This window comes from Bombus vancouverensis, chromosome 14, assembly GCF_051014615.1.
Source record: "Bombus vancouverensis nearcticus chromosome 14, iyBomVanc1_principal, whole genome shotgun sequence".
Lineage (NCBI taxonomy): Eukaryota > Metazoa > Arthropoda > Insecta > Hymenoptera > Apidae > Bombus > Bombus vancouverensis.
In genome coordinates, this window is record NC_134924.1 from 4,470,864 (window position 1) to 4,496,624 (window position 25,761).

At 28.9% G+C, this 25,761-nt stretch overlaps 4 protein-coding genes across 10 annotated transcripts; 2 read left to right on the top strand and 2 right to left on the bottom strand.

The window, feature by feature from the left end:
* Positions 1-3: 3 nt before the first annotated feature.
* Positions 4-7,395, bottom strand: DNAlig4 (DNA ligase 4). 4 transcript variants are annotated; one of them, XM_076624421.1, is made up of 12 exons: positions 7,240-7,395; positions 3,389-3,572; positions 3,149-3,306; positions 2,810-3,066; positions 2,411-2,725; positions 1,986-2,292; positions 1,782-1,911; positions 1,456-1,710; positions 1,215-1,400; positions 824-1,141; positions 494-736; positions 4-418 (listed from the first exon to the last, which is right to left on the bottom strand). In XM_076624421.1, exons 2-12 carry the CDS (start codon positions 3,563-3,565, stop codon positions 74-76), a joined length of 2,691 nt encoding a protein of 896 aa, XP_076480536.1. In that variant the 5' UTR covers positions 3,566-3,572; positions 7,240-7,395; the 3' UTR covers positions 4-73. The 4 variants fall into 4 exon arrangements, 2 of the variants coding, with proteins under 2 accessions (XP_076480536.1, XP_033199611.2); XM_033343720.2 differs by lacking the exon at positions 7,240-7,395 and adding an exon at positions 3,686-3,820; XR_013060090.1 differs by lacking the exons at positions 4-418; positions 494-736; positions 824-1,141; ... (5 more) ...; positions 2,810-3,066; positions 3,149-3,306 and adding exons at positions 3,686-4,042; positions 4,178-6,021; positions 6,105-6,308; positions 6,376-6,745 and having other exon boundaries at positions 3,433-3,572; positions 7,240-7,392.
* A 162-nt stretch (positions 7,396-7,557) lies between these two features.
* On the top strand, positions 7,558-12,649 carry S1P (membrane-bound transcription factor site-1 protease). Its single transcript, XM_033343715.2, has 14 exons — positions 7,558-7,773; positions 8,075-8,613; positions 8,709-8,840; positions 8,926-9,135; positions 9,211-9,395; positions 9,469-9,760; positions 9,889-10,040; positions 10,142-10,422; positions 10,501-10,612; positions 10,691-10,949; positions 11,036-11,310; positions 11,408-11,697; positions 11,779-12,055; positions 12,131-12,649. The coding sequence occupies exons 2-14, from the start codon at positions 8,089-8,091 to the stop codon at positions 12,495-12,497; spliced, it is 3,357 nt and encodes a 1,118-aa protein (XP_033199606.1). The 5' UTR covers positions 7,558-7,773; positions 8,075-8,088; the 3' UTR covers positions 12,498-12,649.
* Positions 12,650-13,156: 507 nt separating this feature from the next.
* Positions 13,157-14,548, bottom strand: LOC117161945 (replication termination factor 2). Its single transcript, XM_033343732.2, has 3 exons — positions 14,331-14,548; positions 13,773-14,156; positions 13,157-13,700 (listed from the first exon to the last, which is right to left on the bottom strand). Exons 1-3 carry the CDS (start codon positions 14,397-14,399, stop codon positions 13,299-13,301), a joined length of 855 nt encoding a protein of 284 aa, XP_033199623.1. The 5' UTR covers positions 14,400-14,548; the 3' UTR covers positions 13,157-13,298.
* Positions 14,549-14,947: 399 nt separating this feature from the next.
* On the top strand, positions 14,948-25,742 carry Vha44 (V-type proton ATPase subunit Vha44). 4 transcript variants are annotated; one of them, XR_013060091.1, is made up of 9 exons: positions 14,948-15,223; positions 16,207-16,528; positions 22,525-22,711; positions 22,825-22,923; positions 23,000-23,208; positions 23,359-23,503; positions 23,571-23,715; positions 23,816-24,001; positions 24,133-25,742. XR_013060091.1 is itself a non-coding variant. In XM_033343723.2 (9 exons), exons 2-9 carry the CDS (start codon positions 16,243-16,245, stop codon positions 23,909-23,911), a joined length of 1,746 nt encoding a protein of 581 aa, XP_033199614.1. In that variant the 5' UTR covers positions 14,948-15,223; positions 16,207-16,242; the 3' UTR covers positions 23,912-25,742. The 4 variants fall into 4 exon arrangements, 3 of the variants coding, with proteins under 3 accessions (XP_033199614.1, XP_033199616.1, XP_076480539.1); XM_033343723.2 differs by adding an exon at positions 18,630-19,208 and having other exon boundaries at positions 23,816-25,742; XM_033343725.2 differs by having other exon boundaries at positions 23,816-25,742.
* Positions 25,743-25,761: the final 19 nt, after the last annotated feature.

Below are 25,761 nucleotides of genomic sequence, written 5' to 3' on the forward strand. Positions count from 1 at the left end.
AAATTTATTTTTGAATGAATTGATTTTATTTGCATAGATATACATATCTAAAAATCACTTAATCTATCAATACTTATTGGACCAGGTATACAGAATAAGGAATAATTGTATTTTGTTTAAAGCACTCTCCGATCCATTCGCTTTTAATAATTGTTAACGATGCCTGGGATTTATTGTCAATTAAATTTTGGAGTTCAATATCGGTGGAATTATTATTGATAAAAATATGTGTCACAGAATCGTCAATAGTTTCTCTAATAGTACCACCCATAAAACGAAATTCAAATTTTGATAAATCTGATGAGTCATAAAAATATGCCACGATACCACGAAATAGAGAATAAGGTGATATTTCACTATCAAATAATTCTTGATCTATTTTTTTCATTTCTGTATAATCAAATTTAACATTTTGCTCCTGAAATAATTTTATATAAAATTTAAATTACCTATAGAAATTTGATTTAGTAAAATAAGTAAATGAACGTGATACCGTATCTTCGACTTTTTTGAACGAACGTAATAAACTCTCTTCGTCAGCATCTATAGTATAGTGATCATAATAATCATCATAATATTGTGCTAATCGTCGTTTCGTTGATTCACGACTACATATCAAATCCCATGGTAAAAAATCTTGTAATGACGACCAATTTTCTTTTTTGGTAACCCGTCTAAACCAATCCAATGTTACCACATCATACTTTTTACTTTGTATGATGCAACTTGCTCTTACCTAAAGAATTTTATTCATATGTCGACTATTCGAACAGTATTAATTGTTAAATTAAGATCCAAAGTTGATAGTAAATAGCACATTTACCGTTTTAACGTTACCAACAATAATACAGTAATTTTCCTTTAAAGGATTTTGTACAACATTTGCTCTGTGTTGCAGAAGTATTTCTTCAATCTGTTCTTTAGGTAACTCATCGACGCCATTTATCACGCAAATTTCTTTGTCGTCAAAAAGTCGGGTAAGATGAACCGGTGGATTGTCATAAATGTTTGGTTTCATTGATTTCTCTTCATATTTTATTGAACGTTGTTTCTTTGTCTTACGTACTTTACTTTCACGTGCTTCTTCTATATCTTCATAAGGTATTTCTCGTTTTGTTAATTTCTGAATTGGTTGCGTATCCTTAAAAATAACAAAAATATTTGTTATTTATATTGTAATGATATAACATGCAATAAATCATTCAATTATGTACCTTAATTAATAATTTCAAGTTATCAGTTGTACAAACGTCATACCACGGTTTATCAGTTCTAACACTTGTAACTCTAGGAAATCGTAAACTGTATCCGGTTGGATAATTATTACTACATATCATTTCCGATGCTTTTATGGTCAAAATGATGGAATTTTCAGGACGAATCCATAAATTTGGCTCAACCTAACATATTAAAATGATATTAAAATATAACGAATATTTACTTCCGTCAACTCACCTTGGGAGGCACGACATTTTCAGGTCGTTCTGTTTGCCACTTATCTTTAAACATTCTTCCGAGTTCTTTCAATGTATTCATAGAAAAACCACTGTTGACTGATACTACAGATAAAAATTTTGTAGGATTTTCACCAGGAGTTTTTGTAGAAGAAGCTACGCCCATTAAAAAGCTATTTACTAAACCCATAAATTTTCTACCGTAATAACCACCGAGAATAATTAAATCTATATCGTGTACCAAACCTTCAGAATACTAAAAGATTATTATTTATAGTAACAACAAAAAATTATAACAATGTAAGCAAATATTATACAGAATATTACCTCAGCTTTTATTTTATAACAATTAGTACCATTTCGTACATTTGGTTTATATTTACTATCACATTCTTTTACTACAATTCCTTCTTCTTTATTCCTAATACTTTCATTGAATATTTTACATAATTCCTCGCTTAAAAGCAGAAATTGTATAAATTTACATGTAAAAATTTCTTTTTTCTTAAGCTGTCAATCATAACCAATTACCTTCTAGAAACTTTAGTAGATTTACATAATAAAAGGCAACCTTCTTCCTCTTTAAATACATCTTTTAAAATTTCAAGTCTTTTTTCATAAGGTTCGTTATTAAGTAAAATATCATTATGCATAATAATATCGAATGCAACAAAACATTGTTGATAAGGACTATCCTTTGAGAGTTTCTTAACATCATAGTTCATTCCCTTTGAGCCTAACAATTTCCTTTCTTTATGCCAACCCATTAATTCACCGTCTAAAATGACTGATTTTACTTGAGGATTTAATAATCGACCAAATACACCGCTCATAAAACCTGAAATGTATAATTGTATAATTGGTACCATCATAGAGATCATGTCATCTTCACAAAAATATATATTTAGTTTAATTTATATATAACATATTCTAATCAAATTGCAACACATATATACCTGCAGAAGTAGTTTCCCCAAAACCAGGCTTATTTGTAATATCATACCCTTGTCTTGTAAAATACTTATATTTGCCATTTTTCATATGTATTTGAGATCGCTCTCCATCATATTTGCATTGCACAAAGTATTGTTTTCTTCCATTAAAAAGTTTCTCTACATTCTCAATTTGACATTCTTCTAATAACATAGGCTTAAAATGAGAAAAAACTTGAATATCATGATGATATCTCAATTGAGGATCATATAATGTGTCACAAATTTGTCGCAAATTAGATGATACATTAAACAATGAATCTGCATCTGGATGAAAAACTAAAAAAAACATATCACTGTTAAATGATATTGTTCTAAATATATTTTTTTATATATTTTTAAAGTAATATACAAAAAATAAACCTTGCAATATCTTTTTCGTTCCAATACCAAGATCCAAACTTTTTAGAATAATTCGTGTTATCCATTTGAACTCTAATGCATTTAATTTCCTTAATAAATCTTTGAACGTTTCATTTCTTCTTAACGATAGATTATCGAGAATAAAATTGATTTGTTCTATTGAGATATGAGAACCTTCACGTTGAAAACGATTTTGTAAAACCCAATAAGCTTTATCCGCAAAATTGCAACGTGTAATATTTTTTGCAGTTGGAGTTCTAAAACATTTTAGTTCCTTTTAAGATTTATGATTATAGCACACTATTAATACTAGGAAAAAATAAATATTAATAATCTTACTTGTACTGTTTAAGTTTAATTGCATCCTTACTGTTTTTCCCGAAACAAAATATACGAATATAAATATCGGCAAGAGACTTTTCTTTTAAATTATATGCCTCACGTTCTCGTTCAAGATTTGGTAAGATTAATCTTAATATAGGAAAGAGTGAAAGATCCTGTAAAAAAATTTTATTGAAATATTATGATTTTAATACAGATAATCATTAACAACTTTAATTTAAAAATTCAAAATTTTACCATATCTGGATACTCAGTTTTTAATTCACGACCCATATTACGACATTTCTGAAAGAACTGCTCCAAAATATCAGCTTTCCTAGATATTCGTGATTTCCTAGTATCTGGTTTAGAGATTTTCTCGAATATACCGCACAATTCCACAAATTCAATTTTACTAGCTAATGTTCCATTCATTTTACTCCTGTACAAAAAAGAATAGAACTCATTAATTATTTGAAAGGTAGAATCAATGTAATTTAAGAGATGAGATAGTTTATTTATAAAAATCGTTTAATTTCTATAAAAAATGCTTACATCTTTATTTACAACATAACATAAGTTTATAAATCATATATAGTAATAATCATATACTGTAAATAACTTTCTTAAATTAAATCGTAATATAATTTTCAAGATACATTCTTGCTAATAAATAGTTTTCAGACTGTAGATAAATAAGATGTAGATTAAAGGCAGCTTCTTTCCTTAAATCTAAAAGATATGAATTCTTTTTAACTAAATCTCCAGGGTCCTTATCAAGTACTAATTTATAAAATTGTACAGCTGCTGGTAATAAACCAATTTGATGAAATGCACGACCCATATTGTAATATGTTTCTTGTTCACCATCTTCGTTACGGAGTTGAGAATATTTCTTCAAGAAAGCAATAGCTGGAATAGAAAATAACAAATATTTTTATAAATTTTATAAATTATAAATTTTATAAATTTTTTTTATGAATATATTTCCTAAAACAAGATTTTAAATAAATTACGATCTCTAATTTATTTTTCAGCTGTAATTACCTTGACTTACAAGTTGATTCTTCTTAGCAGAAAATTTCTGGCATGCCATTTGTAATAAAGTTACACCAATAAGTAATGCCAATAAGGCACTGGGTACTACTTTGAAAAGAGAAATATAATCATTAAGAGCATATTTATATGTTCCCGAAATAAGACAGTTGTTTGCATGCATTATATGCAAGTATGAAAACACATCTTCCCTTCCAAGGAGCCGCATGATAAATCTATTGTGTCTACAATCTTCTGCTTTTTGCACAATAATATTTAATAAATTCCAAGAATTTGGTTCCTGACAAACACGTATTAATTGTCGTACGATATTATATCCATGATAAGAATCATTGTTATAAATACAAGAAAGTAAGCATAAAAACATGATATGAGAATTCCTTTTCTCAAATCTTTTAGATGTTAAAGCACTAGAACAGATTCTTTGTAGTAATCCATACTTTTTTAATGTACAAGCCAGTTTACACATTTGCAAAAGTAAGAGAAATTCTTTCTTCTCACTTAATTCCGTATTATTTAGAAATGATGGTGCATTCTCTTCTTCAAGTTTTTCGCCACGGGATAGTCGATGAAGTTGCAATGTTTCCAAACGTTGTCGTACTGCATATGCTCTAGTTAATGCATTTAATTCAGCTTTGTTTCTTATGTTTGCGCAATGTCTAGAGAAAAGTAACATACCAGATTGAAAATATTCATCATACTTTTTTACTTTGAAAAGGAGTAATGTCCTTTGATATATTACTTGTGGATCTAAAGTATCTGACTCTGGATCTTGATTAAGAACTTCTATTGCTTTGTTATATTGACCTTTTAATTTATACAGCTTAGCTAATGCTGTTCTTGCACCTAAATGTTGAGATGATAATTGTCTAACAACTTCATATGATTTTATTGCTTTTTTTAAGTCTTTGCAACCAACCCAACATTCCGCATGTCGTAACCATACTGCAGCTAAACTATAATTATTACTATTGACTAATGGTTCTAATAGCATTAAAGCGTGTTTAAATTCTTTTTTCCCCATTAAAGCTTCAGCTATATCTAAGAAGAGATCGCCAGAAATTTCTGGATTTTCATTTAAATAAAAGTTGGGTAAAAAATTCTCAGCTAATTTCATCTGATTCAATTCAATAAGTATTACAAGAAATTTTGCCTTCAAGTCAACAACAACATTATCTGGCACTCCACAAGATTCTATTTCACATATATTGCTATCTTCCAATTCTTCTTTTTTCTCATTTCCAAATCTTTTTATTATTAAATCAGAGTCTTGAGTACCATCAATGGTTTTATATTTTACCCAAATGCTGGTGTATGTGGTTAAAATATTTAAACTTCTTTTAAACTTTTTTAATGCTATTAGAATTTCAGTCATGATATTAACTTCTTCTAGAGTAATGAAACTAGGACATTTTGAAAAAATATTTTCCATTGCTTCTAGTGCTTGTTCATTATTGTTCTCTTCCATGTATCGTTTGGCTAACATTTTAGCATACTTAATTATGTTTATACCATCTTCAGGTTCTAATTGATGAACTAACTTCAAAAATCCTTTTAAATAAGCTCTTTTATCTCCATTACGATCTAAAAGTTGAGCTCTTGTTTCATATAAAGTTACATCTTTTGGATTTGCCTGAATTGCTTTATTATAACATGTTATAGCTTGTTTTATGTCTCCACCTTCAAGAGACATATTAGCCAATCTCACCCACTGATCTGCATCTTTTGGACTAAGATGTGCTGCTATCAAAGCAAACTGTAACGACTTTTCTGGCTGATCTGTTTCATATATCATTGCTAATGTATGAAATGGTTCTGGAGCACTTGGTACTTGTCTATAGAAACATTGAAGAATTTATATTGCTTTATTTATTATTATCTAGGAATGACACATCATCATTTGAAAAAATACACTTGCCTGATTATTTCCATACATATCTGAGCAGCTAATTCTGTATCTCCTCTAGCATATCTTAAATTTGCTTCACCCATAAGACCTTGCAGAACAGGTGGAAGTGTCCTTTTTTTCCGTTTATGACGTATTTGTCCTCCACTTTGTGGCTTTGACGTTTTAGACTGAATTATTTTATTTGTTTCTACTTCTTCATTCTCAAAATCATTTCTAAAAACAAGAAAGTTTGTTTACTAGGAATTTTATAAGAATACACAGATCCATATTAAGCTGCTACCTAGAAAAATCAAATTCTGCAGTTTCTAAATCTACATCTTGATCCATTCTAGAAGAATATTCAGAGAATGTCAACTCTCCATTTAAAAACTGCTTTGTTAATTGATCCTCTTCATCTGCAGTTATTAATAAATCATGATCTTCTTCTTCTGTGGTAATATCCATAGCAGAAGTACTTTGTCTCGAATAAACATCTGATATGACATTTTGTGGCACATCTTCTATTTCTAAAGCTTGTGCTTCAATAAATTCTGTGATATCAACATTCATGTTATTTAAGGCATTTTCATCTAATTCTTCTATAATCACAGGAGCTATTGCACTTTTTTCATCGAACGCCATATTTTTATCCTTGAGCTGTATTATATGCACTAAATGTTATTACCAAATTATTCACTTTTCAATCACACCACACAGCACTAAAATAAATATAGGACTAAATTCATGTATCTTTAAGTTTAAAGATTTACACATTAAATAGAGATAATACAATTATCACACATAATATTTGATATGTGATATGAATAATAAAAAATATATTATTTCTTAATAAATTATTATTGCTGTACAATAAAAATACATTAAAAATTTTTATTGCAAGGTACTGATTTTATATACGTATTAAGAGATATTTACATTATAAATATATAAATATTAACATTTACAATGCATGTTGATCGCGTGTAACATAAATGTCATACAATACGCATATTACATCTACATCATATCATTAGAACACTTTTTATACAATATTATCAATAATTTATACACATTAACATTAACATTCGTGTACTTATATTGTAAATTAAATATTTATGAGAAATAAATGTATATGAAAGGTTAAGTTACCACATAAATTGTTTACCTTTTATTAAAGTTCTAGTAGAGTGATTAATATTAGATTTCTGGCACAGATATAACTTTATAAATATACATTTGTCTTAAACATACAATTATTATATTTTTATTTCTGCGTCTACAAGATAACAACTTATACTTTTGATATTGACATCATCACTTTACGATGTGAAGTTCTGTAAACAATACGATAGTAAACTGCATTATGATTTGCTTGTCCGTTATTTGTTGGCACAATTTATATATAATAGAGTATATGAGTTGTAATATAGAGAAGTAAGGGACGTAAAAACATTAAACGAAAATGTATGTTGCGAATACTTTGATATTTCATTTGAAATGGATTTTTATTTTAAGAATGTTGAGGTTATGACATCAAAACAAGGTTTTTAACAATAAAAAAACATCTGTATATGTCATTTTTAGATTTCTTAAACATTAAATAAGAAATTATTATATTATCTTATTATTGCTCGAAACGTTGAAAAAAAAGCATGGGCAGAGAAAATACAATTTAATAAATTATGTCTCTCTACTACATGTAAGTTTTATAAAGTACAATATGCATGAATTGTAATCTCAATTACATTTATATAAACAGAATTGATTACAAGTTATTTTAATATTTTTTATTTTAACGTTCAAATATAAATAGAAATGTAGTAGTTTATTATTAAAATTTAAAAAGAAAGTTTCTTTTGTTGTTCTCCAATATCACTTTAAAATAATTTATTCTAAATTATATTATATCAGAAGTAGATGATTCTATATTTTGAATATTTATTTCCTTATTTAACAATTATATGTGATATATGATATTAATTTTCTTATGTATTTTTCAGCTGATATTAATAGTATGAAGCCACATACATGTTGGCTATATGTCTCTTTATTATTACTACTTAATATTGTGATTCGATCATCTCGTAATCAAGTAAATTGTTTATTAGAAAAAAACAATTCTGTAAACTCTGAACTTAATAATGTACCTAAATTACCATGCCATGGTAATAGCCCTGAACAAGTAAAAGTCCATTTTACTAGCAGAATTGTTGAAAATGAATACATTGTTGCATTTAAAGGCTATTATAAACCACATACACGTGAAAATTACATAAAAGCTGCATTGAATTCATCTGGTATTCATAAGTGGAAAATTTTATTTCGTGACAACTTGGCTAGCAATTATCCAAGTGATTTTGATGTTGTTCTCTTAGAAGAAACAGATAAACATAATGGTCTTAGTGCTTTGACTGATCATCCTCTCATTAGAAGAGTAACTCCTCAAAGACTTGTACAAAGAAGTTTAAAGTTCATCAACGCATCAGAGGATGCAGATTTTCTAGAATACAAAAATTTCAAAAGAAAAATTAACAATTATGTGAGTTTTTATATTGGACATTTTAATTTTAATTTGTATAATCAAGATAATAATCAATAATAATTTTATTTATTGTGACTTATATTGAATTTTAGAACAATCAGTTTTGGCAATCAACCAATCGTCACACATCACGTAGATTATTAAGAGCTATACCAAGACAAATTACAAGTATACTTCAAGCTGATGCTTTGTGGAGTATGGGTGTTACTGGAAATGGAGTCAAGGTGGGTATTTTCGTTTGGGATATAGGTTTTAAGAAATTGGATAAATTGAAATAATATTTATTATATACATAATAATTATTATTAGGTAGCAATATTTGATACTGGACTAGCAGCTAGTCACCCACATTTTAAAAAAATTAAAGAACGTTCAAATTGGACAAATGAAAAAACACTAGAAGATGGTTTAGGTCATGGGACATTTGTAGCTGGAGTTATTGCATCATCTTGTATAGATTGTCTTGGTTTTGCACCTGATGCTGAACTTCACATATTTCGTGTTTTTACTAATACTCAGGTATGTTTATCATTATATTCGGTATATCTACTTTTCACTTAACTTGATACATCAGAACATCCTTGCTTTTCACAGGTATCATACACATCGTGGTTTTTAGATGCATTCAATTATGCTATTCTTACAAAAGTTACTGTACTGAATCTTAGTATTGGAGGACCAGATTTTATGGATCATCCATTCGTTGATAAAGTATGGGAATTAACAGCAAATGGTGTAATTATGGTTTCTGCTATTGGTAATGATGGACCTTTATATGGGTAAGGAATTTTTTCTATATTTATTTCTCTAAATTTTATAATACACCAATAAATGGAATCTCATTTAATATAGCACCCTAAATAATCCTGCGGATCAGATGGATGTCATTGGAGTAGGTGGAATCAACTGGGAGGATCAAATAGCAAGATTTTCATCACGTGGTATGACTACATGGGAGTTACCATCAGGATATGGGAGAGTAAAACCTGATTTAGTTACATATGGATCAGGAGTACGAGGTTCTGCATTACAAGCAGGTTGTAGAACCTTATCTGGAACTTCTGTTGCTAGTCCTGTTGTTGCTGGAGCTGTAGCACTTTTAGCCAGTGGGTTTGTACAAGCAGATGGATCTGTTAAACAAAGAGTAATTATATATCAAATCTTATATATCAAATCTATATATCAAATCTTTATCTTCTTGTACATTTATCTCTTCTATAAATAAATATAGATAAATGTTTAATGACAAAATTATTATTTTAATTATTTTAGATTACTCCAGCAAGTATGAAACAAGCATTACTTACTTCTGCGCGTCGTTTATCGGGAGTTGGAATGTTTGAACAAGGTGCTGGAAAGCTAGATCTTTTACGAGCATTTCATTTTCTACGTTCATATACACCTATCGCTACACTAAGCCCAAGGTAATTATTTTTTTATATTATACAGCTCATTATTTTAATATTAATTATGATCTATAAAATGGTGTATAATATGATACATAAACTATGATGCACATTATTAGTTATATAGACTTAACTGAATGTCAGTATATGTGGCCATACTGTACACAAGCTGTATATCATACTGGTATGCCTACAATTGTAAATATAACTATAATAAATGGTTTGGGAGTATCTGGTCATGTAACAGAGCTTGTATGGCATCCGTATACCGGCAATGGTAACGGTGAGCGAATCGATGTATCAGTAACTTATAGTGATGTTCTTTGGCCATGGTCTGGATGGTTAGCAGTTGCTATAACAGTTCCACCATCAGCTCGTGGTTGGCAAGGCATAGCACAAGGTTGAAATTACTTCTATTTCTAATATATTAAATAATACTCTATAATATTATTATGTTAGAATTTAATTCTATAAATAGGTCATATATCGGTTACAATTGAGTCACCGCCGAGTGATGGAGAAGAAAAAGTAAGACAATCTAAAATAGAATTACCCTTAAAAGCAAAAGTTATTCCTACACCTCCCCATCAGTAAGTATAAGAAAGAAGTTTTAGTTATAGTATAGAATTTTGATATACAACTATAATTGAATAACATTTCCTTAATAGTAAACGTATCCTATGGGATCAATTTCACAATCTGCGTTATCCTCCCGGATACTTCCCGCGAGATGATTTGCGTGTGAAAAATGACCCACTTGATTGGAACGGTGACCATATTCATACTAACTTTAAAGATATGTATCAGCATTTACGTAATGCTGGTTATTATTTAGAGGTACTTGGTGCTCCATTCACTTGTTTTAATGCCAAAAATTATGGTACCTTACTCATTGTCGATAGTGAAGAAGAGTTTTTTCCTGAAGAGGTAATATTATACATGTTATATAATGTTCAATAACGTTTTCTGGTAATGTTTAATTAATTTAAAATTTACAAAAAACTATGTTTCAGGTAGCTAAATTAAGGAAAGATGTAGAAGAAGAAGGTCTTTCTGTAGTCATATTTGCAGATTGGTATAATGTCACTGTTATGAGGAAAGTGAAATTTTATGATGAAAATACTCGGCAATGGTGGATACCAGATACAGGAGGTGCAAATGTGCCAGCCTTGAATGATTTACTATATCCTAACTGGGGAATTGCATTTGGTGACCAAGTACGCAATGGTCAATTTACTCTTGGTCAACATCCACCTGTTACTTTTGCTTCTGGTACTACAATCACTCGGTATGTGATATAATAAATATCATAGCTAACTGTTTAAATTGTTATATATATATTGACTTTAATAATGAGATAAAATATATTTTTTACATTTATCAAGATTTCCAAAGGACGGAGTTATTCTTTATGCAGAATTACATGATCAAGGGCAGGAACTTTTGCTTGAATCAGAATCAAGATCTACAATCCCAGTGCCAATTCTTGGACTTTTTCAAACCAACGGTTATGTAAATATGAAAGAACTGTATAATGACAATTACAGTAACAACGAGATAATGGGGAAAGAAAATGTGGAAAAAAATAATATGAAAGACCAAGCAAAAATTGTATCAGGTAGAATTGTAGTATATGGGGATTCAAATTGTATCGATGACAGCCATTTACAAAAACGTACGTTTCTTTCATGAAATCTTCAACTTAGTAATTATATTATTTTTTATTCTTCAATTAAAACTAAATGTTATTTTTTAGCTTGTTTTTGGATGCTTGATGCTATACTGGAATATACAACAACGGGACATATCGCAACTGTTTTTACAGACGAAAGTCAAACTAAGGCAAAAGTTCTTGAGAAGTCTAGTATTTTAGACAGTAATGAATTACCGCAACGTATGGAAGGAAGTTATTTGAAACGTCATAGTAAAGTATTACTGCCTGAAAATACTAATGCTGGTCATATTAGACCACTTCCATCTTGTCCTACTATTACTCCTGCTATTCCAAAACCTTTAAACGAATCTGTCCCTTTGTAAGTTATTATAAATGTTATTAAATTTCATTCGATAAATAAGTACATTACAGTATGACTTTAATTTTATTTCAGAAATCTTTATAAGCCTCAAAAACTATTGTCTGTTGGAGACACAATAGTTGCTATAAATCCAGTTCTACAAGATTCAAGTCCATTATGGCTTAGAAGACGTGTTGGAGGTGCAAATATTCCTACATTACATCACGCAGATCGAAATAATATTGATGAATTAAAACAAAATGATCAAGATAATGGTATAATACTTACAAGTAAGTGGAGTTACATGGGAGGAATAATAATGGTAGCAAGTATTTTTTTTTACTTATTAAATCGATGGAATTGCTTAATAACAAAAAGGCATTCTCGAAGAAAACGAACAGTCGGTAGATTACGCAGAGTTATTCAAACAATTTCTCTACGCAGAGTGCCTCAAATGTGACTGTGTATTTGACATACCTTCAACTAATGCAAGATAATGTTCAATTATCTGTGGTAAACGCTTAAAAATATAACAAACTATATTATGTGCCTTTAAATATATAGTACTCAACATAAATCTAAAAGTTACATAAATTATTTTGATAAATTTTATGTGTTGTTGATTAATTTTTTATAGCGCAAGTTTCTGTTGATATACAGGTATAAAATGAAAGATTACCCTATTATTTCGTTTATTAAGCATATAAATGAAAAATAAAAATAAGGAAAATACAAATACTTTACATATAAAAATATACATACATTAAAATATATTAGTAAAATGCATGGAATAAAGTAAATATAAATTTGCACGATAAATTATAAAAACATCATTTTAGATTCAATATTGACATATTTTATATGTTTATATTTTTTCAAATATTTTAATATTTTAATTAATAGAACAATCATTTACTTTAGGTTAACAAATATATATATATATATATATAAAAAATGTATTATCAACTTATTATTAACTTGTGGTTATAATAATTATTAGATTTTGTATAATGACATCATCATCCATTTTTGTTACAAACAAGTAATAATATAATATTATTAGCTTAAAAATGTTGCTACTTCGTAACATAGGCTACAAAAATTCCATAAATAAAACTGTTTTTATATACAAAGCTATTTAATTAATGACACAGAAACGATTTCAATGTTTACAATGTGTTTGCAACGAATTTTAAGTATAATATTTTTTATATAAACATAATATTAATTACTTTTAGAACATTTACATTAAAATTATATTTTAATTATAAAATGGATTATATGTGACCCAATGTGCCCTATCTTGTTCTGCTGCAGATTTATGAGTCGTAAAAATACTTTTGAATACTTCTGATGCTTTGGGATCTTTAGCAACACTGTAATTATCTTTAACTTTTTTATATGCTGGATCTTCAGCTTCAGTCCTATTACTATTGACCTTCACAGTACCATTTTTCTCCTCTTTTCTCATTTTTTTCTTTGGTACTTCCTCTTGTTTAACATCTTGCATTTGATTATCTTCATTATGTTTCTGTTTCTTAGATCTTTTCTGAGCTGTTTTTCGTTGGGTCATATTTTCTTCCATTAATTTAAGATCATCACCTTCTGCATTTATAATAACAATATCTGTTTCAGTAAAAGGCTGTTGACATTGATGACATATCTGAAATACATTATAACATAAAAATCTCAATATGTTTCTTTTAATTATTATACTTATAATAAAACTGCCTACCTTACTTCTGACTTCCTTAAGTGCTCTTTCACTCATTACACAGCCACATGACCATAAAAAGCAGAATTTATACTTTCCATTCATTTCTAGTCCAATAAGTGGACAAATATATGGACTCTTTCTTTCATCAATATAACAATCTCCTTTTTTTGCTTTGTTACCCTCAAATGCCGGATTAGATGTTAAATTTAAGTTTTTTATGTCTTTCAAAGTTTTAATATGTTGTGCTGATTCTGGAAGAGTATTTCGATCAAGGAGGCCTTCTAATACAGATTCTTTACTATAAAGACGACCTAAAGCACAACCAACAACTGGTGGCTGTAATGGTAATTGTTTAATTGTACAGTGTCTCCACTTAAATGCTAGCTCTGCTTCCTTATCTTTCTGCAATTGATTATAAATAATTATATATAATTTTATTTCAGTTAGATACACAGTATGATAAGGAATTAATTTTTGTAAACTAAAATTGATGATGTTTTATATATGTCATTCTTTTAGTAAATGGATGATATATAATAAACCTTATTACATAGATAGTATTACGTAGAAAATTACCTGTTCTGGTTTCTTTTTGACTCTTACGAGTTCATCTCTGCGAGGAATAGTTCCACCATCGCAACCCATGATATATCGTAGACTAAATCAAAAATACGATTACGATCTTTAATCCTAAGCTGATTTGTGTCAAATGCTGTTATGGACTATACGGCAACCAACAGTCTCCTCTTTGCCACAATGTCAAAAGCACGGTGTAAGGTGTAATCAGAGAGAAAATTTCCTCTCTAGTGTAATATAAGGGTATTCCGTGTTTTGATGACGCACCTCTATCCTATTGGTGTATTTGTACTGTGACGATTATTAGGTAGTGTGAGTAGTGATTAGTTCCTCTGGCCATCACTATCGCTAGAGACATCGTTGTTAGAAAGGCATATACGTGTACATTAATGAGATGTAGTGATACAGATTTTAATAGTGATATTATTAGCAAAAAGTACTAATATATAACACTGGATACGGTATACAGTTTATGGTATCTCAACCAGAGATAAGTACTAATAAATAAGTGTGAAATAGATGAGACCTCTCGCTGTGCATATGCACATTTCTCGCATCCAACCAAAAGCATCGGAGTGTGCGTATAGTTCCGCTGTTTAACCGCTAGAGGCAGTAATTCGTGAAGCGTAATTTGATTGAATTTCTCCCATGCTCATTGGCAATCTCTCTACTCATCTCTGGTTCCAAATCAGCTGATGATTCTTTTAGTTTATGCTTTAGTTGCCGGGCGGGTCGTAAGACAGCAGCACACAATTGTCATCACGTGAGGTCACAATGGTTTCTGATATAGTTTCGACGACTGAGTGATCAGAACAGCGAATGTTTTAAATTTCTAGAGAAATTCAAGCATCTACCGTGTTTTTCAAGTAAAGGTACAAATTGAAATATCTGGGGTAAGTAGAAGCAATTTGTTTCGCGTTTAAAATAAATCAATGATCAATAAATTATGATTAAATAGAAAGTGCTTTTAACCCATGTTTTACGATTAAGAAGAAATTGAAGATTATTGTCAAATATAATATTAAGATTGTGATACTTGTTTTTGAGCCACTCAATGCAATATATTGTGTGTTCATTATATTGATTGATATTAAGCTTCCAGATTGTTCGAAATTTAATGTACGACGTACTTTTTATGAAAACGATCAGATCTATTGTATTATCGATTTTATACTGGTTTAATAGTGGACGCCATTAAGTCATCTCAATGATAAGCTCGACTTTGCACTAAACATTTTGTATAGTCCTATCAATTTAAGACTATCTCTTTTGTAATTTTATGAACACTTGTCATTTCCATATATTGATCGTTCTGTAAGTTCGGCGCGCCATTCTTGCACTTAGTATATGTCACGTGGAAAGCGCGCCTAATTACATAATATAATACTACAGTGAAAGAAATATGTTGTGCCACACCCCCTTTTTTTATTTCATTTTTCAAAGCTTTGCAAATGTTTCAATTGTTTAGAATTCTGAATTTTGCACCACCATTTATTTATACACGAATAAGTAACGAATCCATGGACAATACTCGTAGAATTATAATGTTAATTTGATAGATTAGCTACGTTTGATAGACAAACAGGTGATTGTTGACAAAATTATTTTTTTCTACAGCCAATTCTCATCTCAAAAATGTATTTATCATAGATAAATTATACATTTATTTTAATACAAAATACCACTCTAATATTTCTATAGAGATTTGAATAAATATATAGAAAATTATTTGATGTTTATATATTTGAGAAATGTTAAAAGATTGAATAAAATTTGCTATACAAAATATAGTGCAAATAAATAGGTATATAACACTATAAAATATGACAATTTACGTGAATGAAGTACATAATATTCCTACAATATAAATTTTCAGACATACTAAGTCATCTACATTGGAACATTATCCAAAATGACAGAATATTGGTTAATATCCGCACCTGGAGATAAAACATGTCAACAGACATGGGAAACCATGAACAATTTGACATCAAAACAACATTCTTTGTCAGTCAACTACAAATTTCATATCCCAGATTTAAAGGTGGGAACATTGGACCAATTGGTTGGCTTATCAGATGATCTAGGAAAACTTGATGCTTATGTTGAACAAGTAACACGCAAGGTGGCAACATACCTAGGAGAAGTTTTAGAAGATCAGAGAGACAAGCTACATGAAAATCTTTTGGCTAACAATAGTGAGTACAAATATTGGTGTGTTTATGTTTTTAAAATTTGCTCTATAATTTAAATTTATATATAATCTATTCTTTGATATAAGAGAACAGATTATTGAAAAAGTCAAGGATTCAAAATTATCAACTTTCTATCCAATGTTGCTTCAAATAGAATGCTCCAATATTAAAGATTTGTCAAAATATTGGTATTATATTATTATATCATGGTATTTTATCTTTTTGGATCCTTACAAACAGGTATCGATCGATTTTTTGTGTATGATGTTTTAACAATAAAATAATATTGGTTGGCAAAGACATCAATGAATACTATACACAACACAAAACATGCACACAACTTAGAATTTTTCTTTAACAATGATCTTAAACATGTATCAGTTGATTTTCTAAAAATTTTAATTTATTCATTGATAATAATAATAATAGCACGATTAGAGTCTTTGATCCTTCTCCTCAGTACCCTACATTAATAGATTGATAGATGGAAACAAAATTTTGTCTGTGTACGCTAATAATCAAATAACAACAATATTATTTTTTTACAAATTGTCTTAATAGACATGTTTTTTTATTGAGGATAATATGCAGGCAAAATACTTGTGGCTATAGCACACAGTAATTAACATTCTTAAATATGATATGTACCATATATCTTTTTTATTAAACTTTTCAACATTTAGTTGGAAAAATCTGTATTATAAAAGGTTTTCCTGTAATATATTAAAATGTTTGTTTGAATGTAAAATATTCTAAATTCTATATAATAAATAAACAATCAAGTAATTTGAACAATTATCCTTGAAAGAAAAACATTAAAAATTATATGCATATTTATTTTTATGAGTAACATAGTCTATGTCAATCTGTTATAGTCAGTATGATTATTACTTAAGTGCATAAAATCAGTGTTTCTTTTCTTTACCTTTTCCAATTTTTTATTTTATTAAGAAATTAAGAATTTTAGTTAATGTGCAAGATATGATGGTACACATCATATTTTGGCATATGATTTACATATCTGTAGAGTGCTTATTACTATAATTAGATTAGAATTCATTTATTTTATTATTTATAACAAATATTTTCTCATATTTATGGTGTTGCTTGGCTTGCTTTGTTTAATTTGGACCACATTAACCCTATTTCCCTACCTTATTATTTTATTAACAAATGCTCATACATGTGCACCATCAAAGATGTATAAAGCTACAAAAAATTTTAATACACAAACATGCAGTATCATCATATATTGAAATATATGTAGAAGAAATATTTCAAATATACAATGATTTAGAGATATAGACCACATTTTTTATTAAAAATTTACAAAGGACGCAAGGAGTTGCTTGGGTTACTGTGGTCACCAAGCTCGAATTAGTTATTACAAGGATTCTTTTCCTTTTTTCTTCAGTTATTTTATACCCTTGGCATTATTAATCATTTGCAATTTAAGTTGACATTATTGCATATAATTTGCTCATTTTGTCTTCAGTTCCTTTATTCATTTTGATTATGTCTTGTTTACCTTTTGTTTTCGTTTTTTCTTTCTTTCATTCTTTTGTTGCTTTTGCCATTTCGGAGTATTTAACGGAAATCTTCCTTTAAGATCTAGATGGTACTTTATTTGCAAAATGTAGTAACGAAAAAAATAGGAATCAACAAATTTTTAGCAAGTATAGTAATCTTATTAATAACTGAATATTGTAATCATGAGGTGCATAGTTTTTATAAATACAATTATTTAAATATAGATCTAACTTACTATTTTTTTTAGTAAAAACTGCATATCTCACTAGTTTCTTTTGTTACAAATGTAAACGCGATGCTCTTAATATGTACACTCACTAGTGAAATAATAAAAATTAACATTCATTTATGATGTGTAAAACTATCCATTTATTAAAGTCCGTAATTAAATTTTTAATGAAATAGAGAGGTTGTCTATGCGCTAAATACTCCGTGACTTCTCTTTTCTTTTTTTTGAGTTATTTTGATTGAGTTTCGACAGCATTGTCGTTAGGCATTTGCGTAGGACGCAATAATAGTTGAACGAGACGTAAGAAAAATCGCGCGGAGATTGGGACTGGGCTGTAATGGATAGGTCAAACGTCAGTGGATGGGGAGAGCTCGAGCCCCGAAGGGGGTCCGGACACCCCGCCAAACACCCCCGTCACCCCATCACACAAGTCTTCAAAGGAGCATCACAAGCAGTGGAAGGAATCGGAGAAATGTGAACCAGAACCAGCCGCCTGTTTAGGTCAGCATCATCACCAGCGTCATCATCATCACGAGCATCATCATAGTCATAAACATCACAATCATCCTTCCGAAACCGAAAAGAAATCATCATATAGTCCTCAAGGCATCTGTGATGTCAGATCATCAAATGATCCTTTATCAGCATATTCATGCTACCATGCGCATTGGTGCGCTGCTTCTACCTCTTCCACACCTATTCCTAGTCCTACTCCCACGAGTCCGAGTCTTTCCCTTTCATCAAACTGTAGCAGTGAAGGAGAGACCAGATGGCAGTCGGCGACACGTCATCGGACTACTGAGAAAGCAGATCGATCTACCTCCAATCGTAAATCGCTCGGCAATGACGACGACGAAGACGATGCGGACCAAAACAACGACCAAGACCAAGACCAAGACCATAGCGGCAATTTGCCCAATCCAGGTACCCGTCCTATCACCGCCAGGTCAACCCGTCGAACCTTTTCTCCCAACATAGCTGCGAGACTTGTTCAAACCTACTTTCCTGTGCACCTCGTGATTCGCCCGTTTAGCGACCGATTCTTGTCTTGTCTTATCTCCTTTGGAGGTAGATATAGGAGAGAAAGAAAGTGAGAGAGAGAGAGAAAGAAAGAGAGAGAGGTTGTCATTTCATAGTATTGAAAGTTTTGAAACAATGATCTTCGCATGCAGCTTTTGCTTAGAGGAAAAAGAACAAGAATAATTGAAACTCACGTTGTTTCAGTTTTTCCCAGTCACTATATATTGAAAGCGTCTTTATGATCCTAGTGCGCATTTCCTTCAGTGTCAATTCTGCACAACTCTGCACTACATATATGCAATGTTTGTAATGCTAAAATATTTTATGCCAAATCTTGCCTCCAATGTAATAAATTATTTCAAATCTTCTTAAATGTTAATGTGCTATGTCAAATGAGAAAGCATTGCTTATTACATATTTTATTTTTTATTTTTTGTCACTGTAATAAATTTTCTACACTCTCTTATAATTGAATTTGCATTATTCAAAAGACATAATTTTCTTTGTATTAGTGACTAAATATATGTTACATATTTGTATATACTTTGACAATTTAAGAAAAAAAAAAGAAAAAAAGAAAGAATATTAAAGCACATTATAAAAGTCATGACAATCTCTCTCGAATGCTTACAGCATACACCAAGTGAGACAGTACCAAAAGGAAAAAGATACTTGACTTAGTTTACTTAGCTTGTGATTCAAAATACAGAAGCCTAGTATATCAAATATTTTGTGTTGTACCACAGTAATTTCCTCGGTGATATTTCTACAATATTTCTTGTGCACGCAGGAATTAAAAAATTGGAAGATAACAAAGACAGCTGCCCATGTTCTAGCACATTTTAATTGCAGCAAATGTGCGTACATTCTTAAAGTTTATTTTTCGGAAAATGCTCTAGTTTGTTTTAAGTTCTTAGCTAGTTCTTTTTCACTCCTGCGTCCTAGTGGTGAACAAGTACAAAACACAAGGGACTATCTAATTTTGTGTTAAAATTCATTTTTAATGATATGAGAATGTTCTATTTGATTAATATTTTTTAGAAATCATTCAATCAATTGTTCCAGGTGCTGTGGACGAATGAATGAACACATAGTATATTACCTCAATCATTATCAACCTTATTTTTCTTACATTTTAACTGCTTCTTTTTTATAACTTCTTTACTTCATGTTCTTTTATACCATACTTTGTTTCAATTTTCCTATGTATAACATTTTTTATGTATTATTTTTAAAAGATACATGTTTAAATAAATACTAAATTTACTAGAGATTACTCATATACAAAAAAAAAGGAAAGTTACAATGTGTTAGTATAATAAGTTGGTCTGATGTAATTATTTTGTCATTACATTAAGTTACTTAAATAATTTATGTATACCATTATTAAAATTAAAATTTATGGTTGTGAATCAGAAAATCTTGTGGATTTAAAATTCATGTTATAAATACAGACTAAAGTATGGTTTAAGAACAATTATAAGAAGTATGCTATATTTAAAACACAGTTACACAATCTTAGTAATAACTTTATTTCTTTCAATACATTTTTTAGCATTTTCCTATACCTAGCTTTTACATGCTTTCAAACCATTACTTTCTATAATTTTCATAGAAAGACTATTGCACAAACTATAATACATGTACTCATATGTATTATGGACGTTAGCACAGACTACAGATGACACACAATTAATAAAAGTTTTAAAACACTTATCGATCGGTACATGGACTTACAACATACTGTTTCGCATGATAAGATAAATTTTAATGACAGTATGGTGCTCAGTACCCTTCAACACTACAAGTTATCCGTATCACAGAGAACATCCTACTGATCAACTTTTATAAAATACTTCATAAACAGTTGGCATGAAATGCTTAAATATCTTAGTTTAGCCGTATACTATGTCTATGTTACTATTGTTCATGCTACACCATTTAGGTCTCTAATATACACAAATCAAACATGATATCTTGAAAATAATAATTAAAAGATATAAACTATTTATATAGCATCAATGATCATCATATTTCAGTAGTTTTCACTGTATTCATACTCTAATGAAACAAGTGTACATGCGTATGCGTGCATGCGTGCGTGTGTGCTTATTCATAAAAAATTATCCATTGACAGTTTCATGAAAGGACATGATAACATAGTTCAAAATCCATCAGTAGTTACAGAGTTATCATAAATTTTGTTTGAATGAATATTTTGTCAAAAAGTTTCTTTTTATTGATAATAAAAAAGAAATTGCAGTGAAACAAATCTTACAACATTGAATTAAAGGGACTAGCTGGAACTACTTAATTATAAAACTTCACGATTCATTCAAACGTGATTTACGAGTAATTCTTTTTCATTACAGATATATAAATTAATTAATTTGAGCTAATGTCTACTTAAAAATATTATGTATTAAAAAGAAAGATCAACTTTACTTAAATAAAATGAATTTTACAATAAGAAAGAATTGATAACATAAAATGCTTCTATACATTAATGTTTGCATGCTGTATTTTTGTTAATGTCTCGCTTATTCTTGTAACGCTAATAATAAGTAAGGAGCGTACTAGAATCAAAAAATGAGTTTAGTAGAAACAGTCTTTCTCTGTTATCTTATTATTATCAATACTCTCCTTATCACAGAGTCAATCTACAAAATTATTTTAATTGTGGTTCAGCTAAAATTAATTTAATTAGATACTCAGATGTACTCATATGCATAATTTTATTGTACACATGCAGACTTATAATTTTCTTTTCTTTTTTTTAACTAGCATAAAAGAAACATAATGTAAGTAGAAGTAATATTATTTTCTTTAAAGAAAGGTTTAGAATTTTTTACCACTTTTCTTATGAACATAAAAATATAATAAAAATGTGTGAAAAAATATGTAAAAATGAAAAATATAAATATTATAGTTGATAAAATTAGATGTTACAGATATATTTCTGCATTTGTACAATATATCTACAATTCAACAGAGCTTTATCATTTCCAGCTTATAAACTTTATCAAATCATTAAAAATATATTCAGTATTCCATTTATAAACACACTTAAGCATTAATTATACTACATGTAATTTAAACATTGCATGTTACTTATGATTCCACATTTTCAAAATTGTACCAAGCTCTGTTTGAATATTTATATAGAAAATGAAGATGGTTATCTCGCAGAACAATTACACTAACATTTTAAATTTACTAGGTGATCTACCATCATATATAACTCGATTCCAGTGGGATATGGCAAAGTATCCTATCAAGCAATCATTGAGAAATATTGCTGACATTATCAGTAAACAAGTGGGTCAAATTGATGCTGATCTTAAAACTAAATCTACAACATATAATAATTTGAAAGGAAGTTTACAAAATCTTGAAAAGAAGCAAACGTAAGTTACAACTTTTTATTGCCCAACATTTCATATATGTAAATTATTGTTGATTTTATTTAAGATTTTTATATCTTGAAAGTTATTTAAGGAAGATAATTGTTATTATATAGAGGAAGCTTATTAACAAGAAATTTGGCAGATTTAGTGAAGAAGGAACACTTTATCTTGGATAGCGAATATTTAACTACTTTGCTTGTAATCGTCCCAAGGTAAACTTACTTAACAAATTTTATAATTGCTGCTATTTCTTTAGATGATACAAAATTTTTTCTATGAAATGTTTAGAGCAAATTTCCAGGAGTGGCATAGTGGATATGAAAAATTAACAAAAATGATAGTACCACGTACCACACAACTCATCGCTCAAGATGTTGAGTATGGATTATTTACTGTTACTTTGTTCAAAAAAGTTATCGATGAATTTAAATTACACGCACGTGAAAAGAAGTTCATTGTTCGTGATTTTACATATAATGAAGAGGAATTAGCAGCAGGTACCTAATATCTTGTTACAAACTTCTATTTCTATTTATAACAAATACTTTCTTTTTATTTACATATAAATTAGTTTATACAATTTTTAGTTTTATAGTAGAGACATTAATATTATTTACAATTATGAAATTTATTAAAATATGTTATAGGAAAAAATGAGATAACAAAATTGGTAACAGATAAAAAGAAACAATTTGGGCCTCTTGTACGTTGGTTAAAAGTTAACTTTAGTGAGTGTTTTTGTGCATGGATTCATGTTAAAGCTTTGCGCGTATTTGTAGAATCTGTCCTAAGGTAAATAATCATTTGATATTACAAAGGTTACATATAATCATATATCGATTAAATTATGACTTATTAGGTATGGATTACCTGTAAATTTTCAAGCGATATTATTGCATCCTCATAAAAAATGTGCGAGGCGTTTACGTGATGTTCTGAACCAGCATTACGCTCATTTAGATTCCTCTGCTACAACATCGTCTGGTGCACAAGGAAATCAAGATGTAAGTTGTAACGTTTTAATAATAGATTTACTTCGATTTCTTTATAAAAATTCTGTCACGTATTACCTAATATCTTTTTCCTATTTGTATGTTCAAACAGAGCGTGGATATACCAGGGTTAGGTTTTGGCCAAAATGACTATTTCCCTTATGTGTATTATAAAATCAACGTAGATATGGTTGACAATAAGGTCTAATTATTGAAGTGATGAGTCTATTTTCTTATATTTTAAATATCCTTTCATTTACATAAAACATACTTCCATATCTCCAGGTACTTAAAGCAGGTGCGTACAAAGTAGTTTATATGAACTATGATCATTTCTGTTTACATGAACTACAATATATTGCATTTTTTAAAACTTTGCTACGATCTTGATTTTCAATGTAAATGTAATTATTATTGATTCACTTCCAGGAGTATATCAAATATTTACTCAAAACTGATATTTTTATAGTACATCAAAATGCCTGGAGAGATGTATGTACTTTGATATTAGCTTAATATAAACTATGCATAATAGAATGCACAATCATTTGTATAAATTTTAGCAGACGAATTTGAATACGTCTTTCAAATTTTCTTTTTTTTTTTTAAACAGGCTATATTTGATTGAACAAAAGACATTAGTACAAATGAGATTCATAATATGATTATATACTTTAAATTTGCAGCTTTAAACAAAATTGAATATATTAAATATTAACAACCATAATAATCACATTCTGCGTAAAATGCCTGTATAAATGTACCAAAATTCTCACAATTAAATATAGCACAACCTATTTTATATAGTACTACATGAAGAGCAAAAAATATATTGTGCCAGAATAGAAATTCTGCAATGTAGAATTGTATTATGTTATGTATTGCTTATAAAATTAAGACCATTGTGAATATTGTTATGAAGAAGAAAGTGCATCTTGTTACAAGACATATGTCATAATATCTGTTTTGATTCAAATGCTTTTACCATGTTCATTCAATAGGTCTTCATAATGCATATTGTATTATGCGACAACTAGTAAAATAAGTGTTATTGAAGTGTTAAGATACTGTAAATTTATTTCACTAATATTAAAAACTAATGTTTTAACAATGCAGAGTGTACCAGATACATGCTAGTGTATCAATGTTACTTATTAAAAACTATAAAACTGCAAAACATTAGTGGAACTCTTGAAGTATTATTATTAACATTATCTTTCAAGTTTTAATGATATATAAAGCTTTTCATTTTATAATAAATACAATTGAAGTATTAAATATTGATTTGAAGGCTGCACAAAAATGAAAAGTAATATATGGAATCGCTATGGTGCATATTGTTTAAACAGGTTGTATTATAAATACTTTATGTATAGAAACTATGCTTTGCAATATTACTTTGAATATCGCTTAAATATTTTTTTCGAAATGGTATTTTTAATACAACGATGTAAATCGAATTGTATGTCTGAATTTATTCAATTTCATTCTATACATACGTTTGAGAAATAGAATGGTCTACAGATATAATATTTTTCCTGATTTAAACAAACATATTTTAACCTATGGGAAGATAATTTAGTTTATAATTTCCGTTCGAATAATAATCATTAATTCATTGGTGTTTCGAAGCGCATTTGTATTTCAAACTGTAAATTATTATACAGTTGACGATAAAGTGTTAAAAAGTAAACAAAATTTTATCGTCATCGATTAAATTTTATAAAAGAAAAGTTTTCCTATGCGTTAAATAATGAAAATGTTCTATGTATTAAAAACGTTATATGTATCATACTGATAATTCTGAAAATGTATTGTTTTATATACTCCAAAATCAATTACAATATTATATTAATAATATATAATTTTTAAATTCCAGTTGTAAAAACATTTCAGTCACAGTGATGACAATATTAGCTGAATCATAACTGTATGTTAAATCTATGAATAAATGAATTCTTGAATGGAGTATGTGATCAAGAAATTACTCTGTTACAATCTATGTACACATTAAATATAAAGTATCATTTAATCATCTCGCTCTCCCTCTCTCTTTCT

Excerpts from the sequence above, each read along its gene's own strand:
- DNAlig4 (XM_033343720.2), bottom strand. Across the intron at positions 1,401-1,455 it reads AAAATGTCGTGCCTCCCAAG|GTTGAGCCAAATTTATGGAT; the intron begins GTGAGTTGACGG and ends TTAATATGTTAG. Across the intron at positions 1,142-1,214 it reads ACTTGAAATTATTAATTAAG|GATACGCAACCAATTCAGAA; the intron begins GTACATAATTGA and ends GTTATTTTTAAG.
- S1P (XM_033343715.2), top strand. The coding sequence starts at position 8,089 with ATGAAGCCACATACATGTTGGCTATATGTCTCTTTATTATTACTACTT. Across the intron at positions 10,423-10,500 it reads TTGGCAAGGCATAGCACAAG|GTCATATATCGGTTACAATT; the intron begins GTTGAAATTACT and ends TTCTATAAATAG. Across the intron at positions 12,056-12,130 it reads TTAAACGAATCTGTCCCTTT|AAATCTTTATAAGCCTCAAA; the intron begins GTAAGTTATTAT and ends ATTTTATTTCAG.
- LOC117161945 (XM_033343732.2), bottom strand. The coding sequence starts at position 14,399 with ATGGGTTGCGATGGTGGAACTATTCCTCGCAGAGATGAACTCGTAAGA. Across the intron at positions 14,157-14,330 it reads TCAAAAAGAAACCAGAACAG|AAAGATAAGGAAGCAGAGCT; the intron begins GTAATTTTCTAC and ends AATCAATTGCAG. Across the intron at positions 13,701-13,772 it reads TTAAGGAAGTCAGAAGTAAG|ATATGTCATCAATGTCAACA; the intron begins GTAGGCAGTTTT and ends AATGTATTTCAG.
- Vha44 (XM_033343723.2), top strand. The coding sequence starts at position 16,243 with ATGACAGAATATTGGTTAATATCCGCACCTGGAGATAAAACATGTCAA. Across the intron at positions 16,529-18,629 it reads AAATCTTTTGGCTAACAATA|GTCAAACGTCAGTGGATGGG; the intron begins GTGAGTACAAAT and ends TGTAATGGATAG. Across the intron at positions 23,209-23,358 it reads TGAAGAGGAATTAGCAGCAG|GAAAAAATGAGATAACAAAA; the intron begins GTACCTAATATC and ends AATATGTTATAG.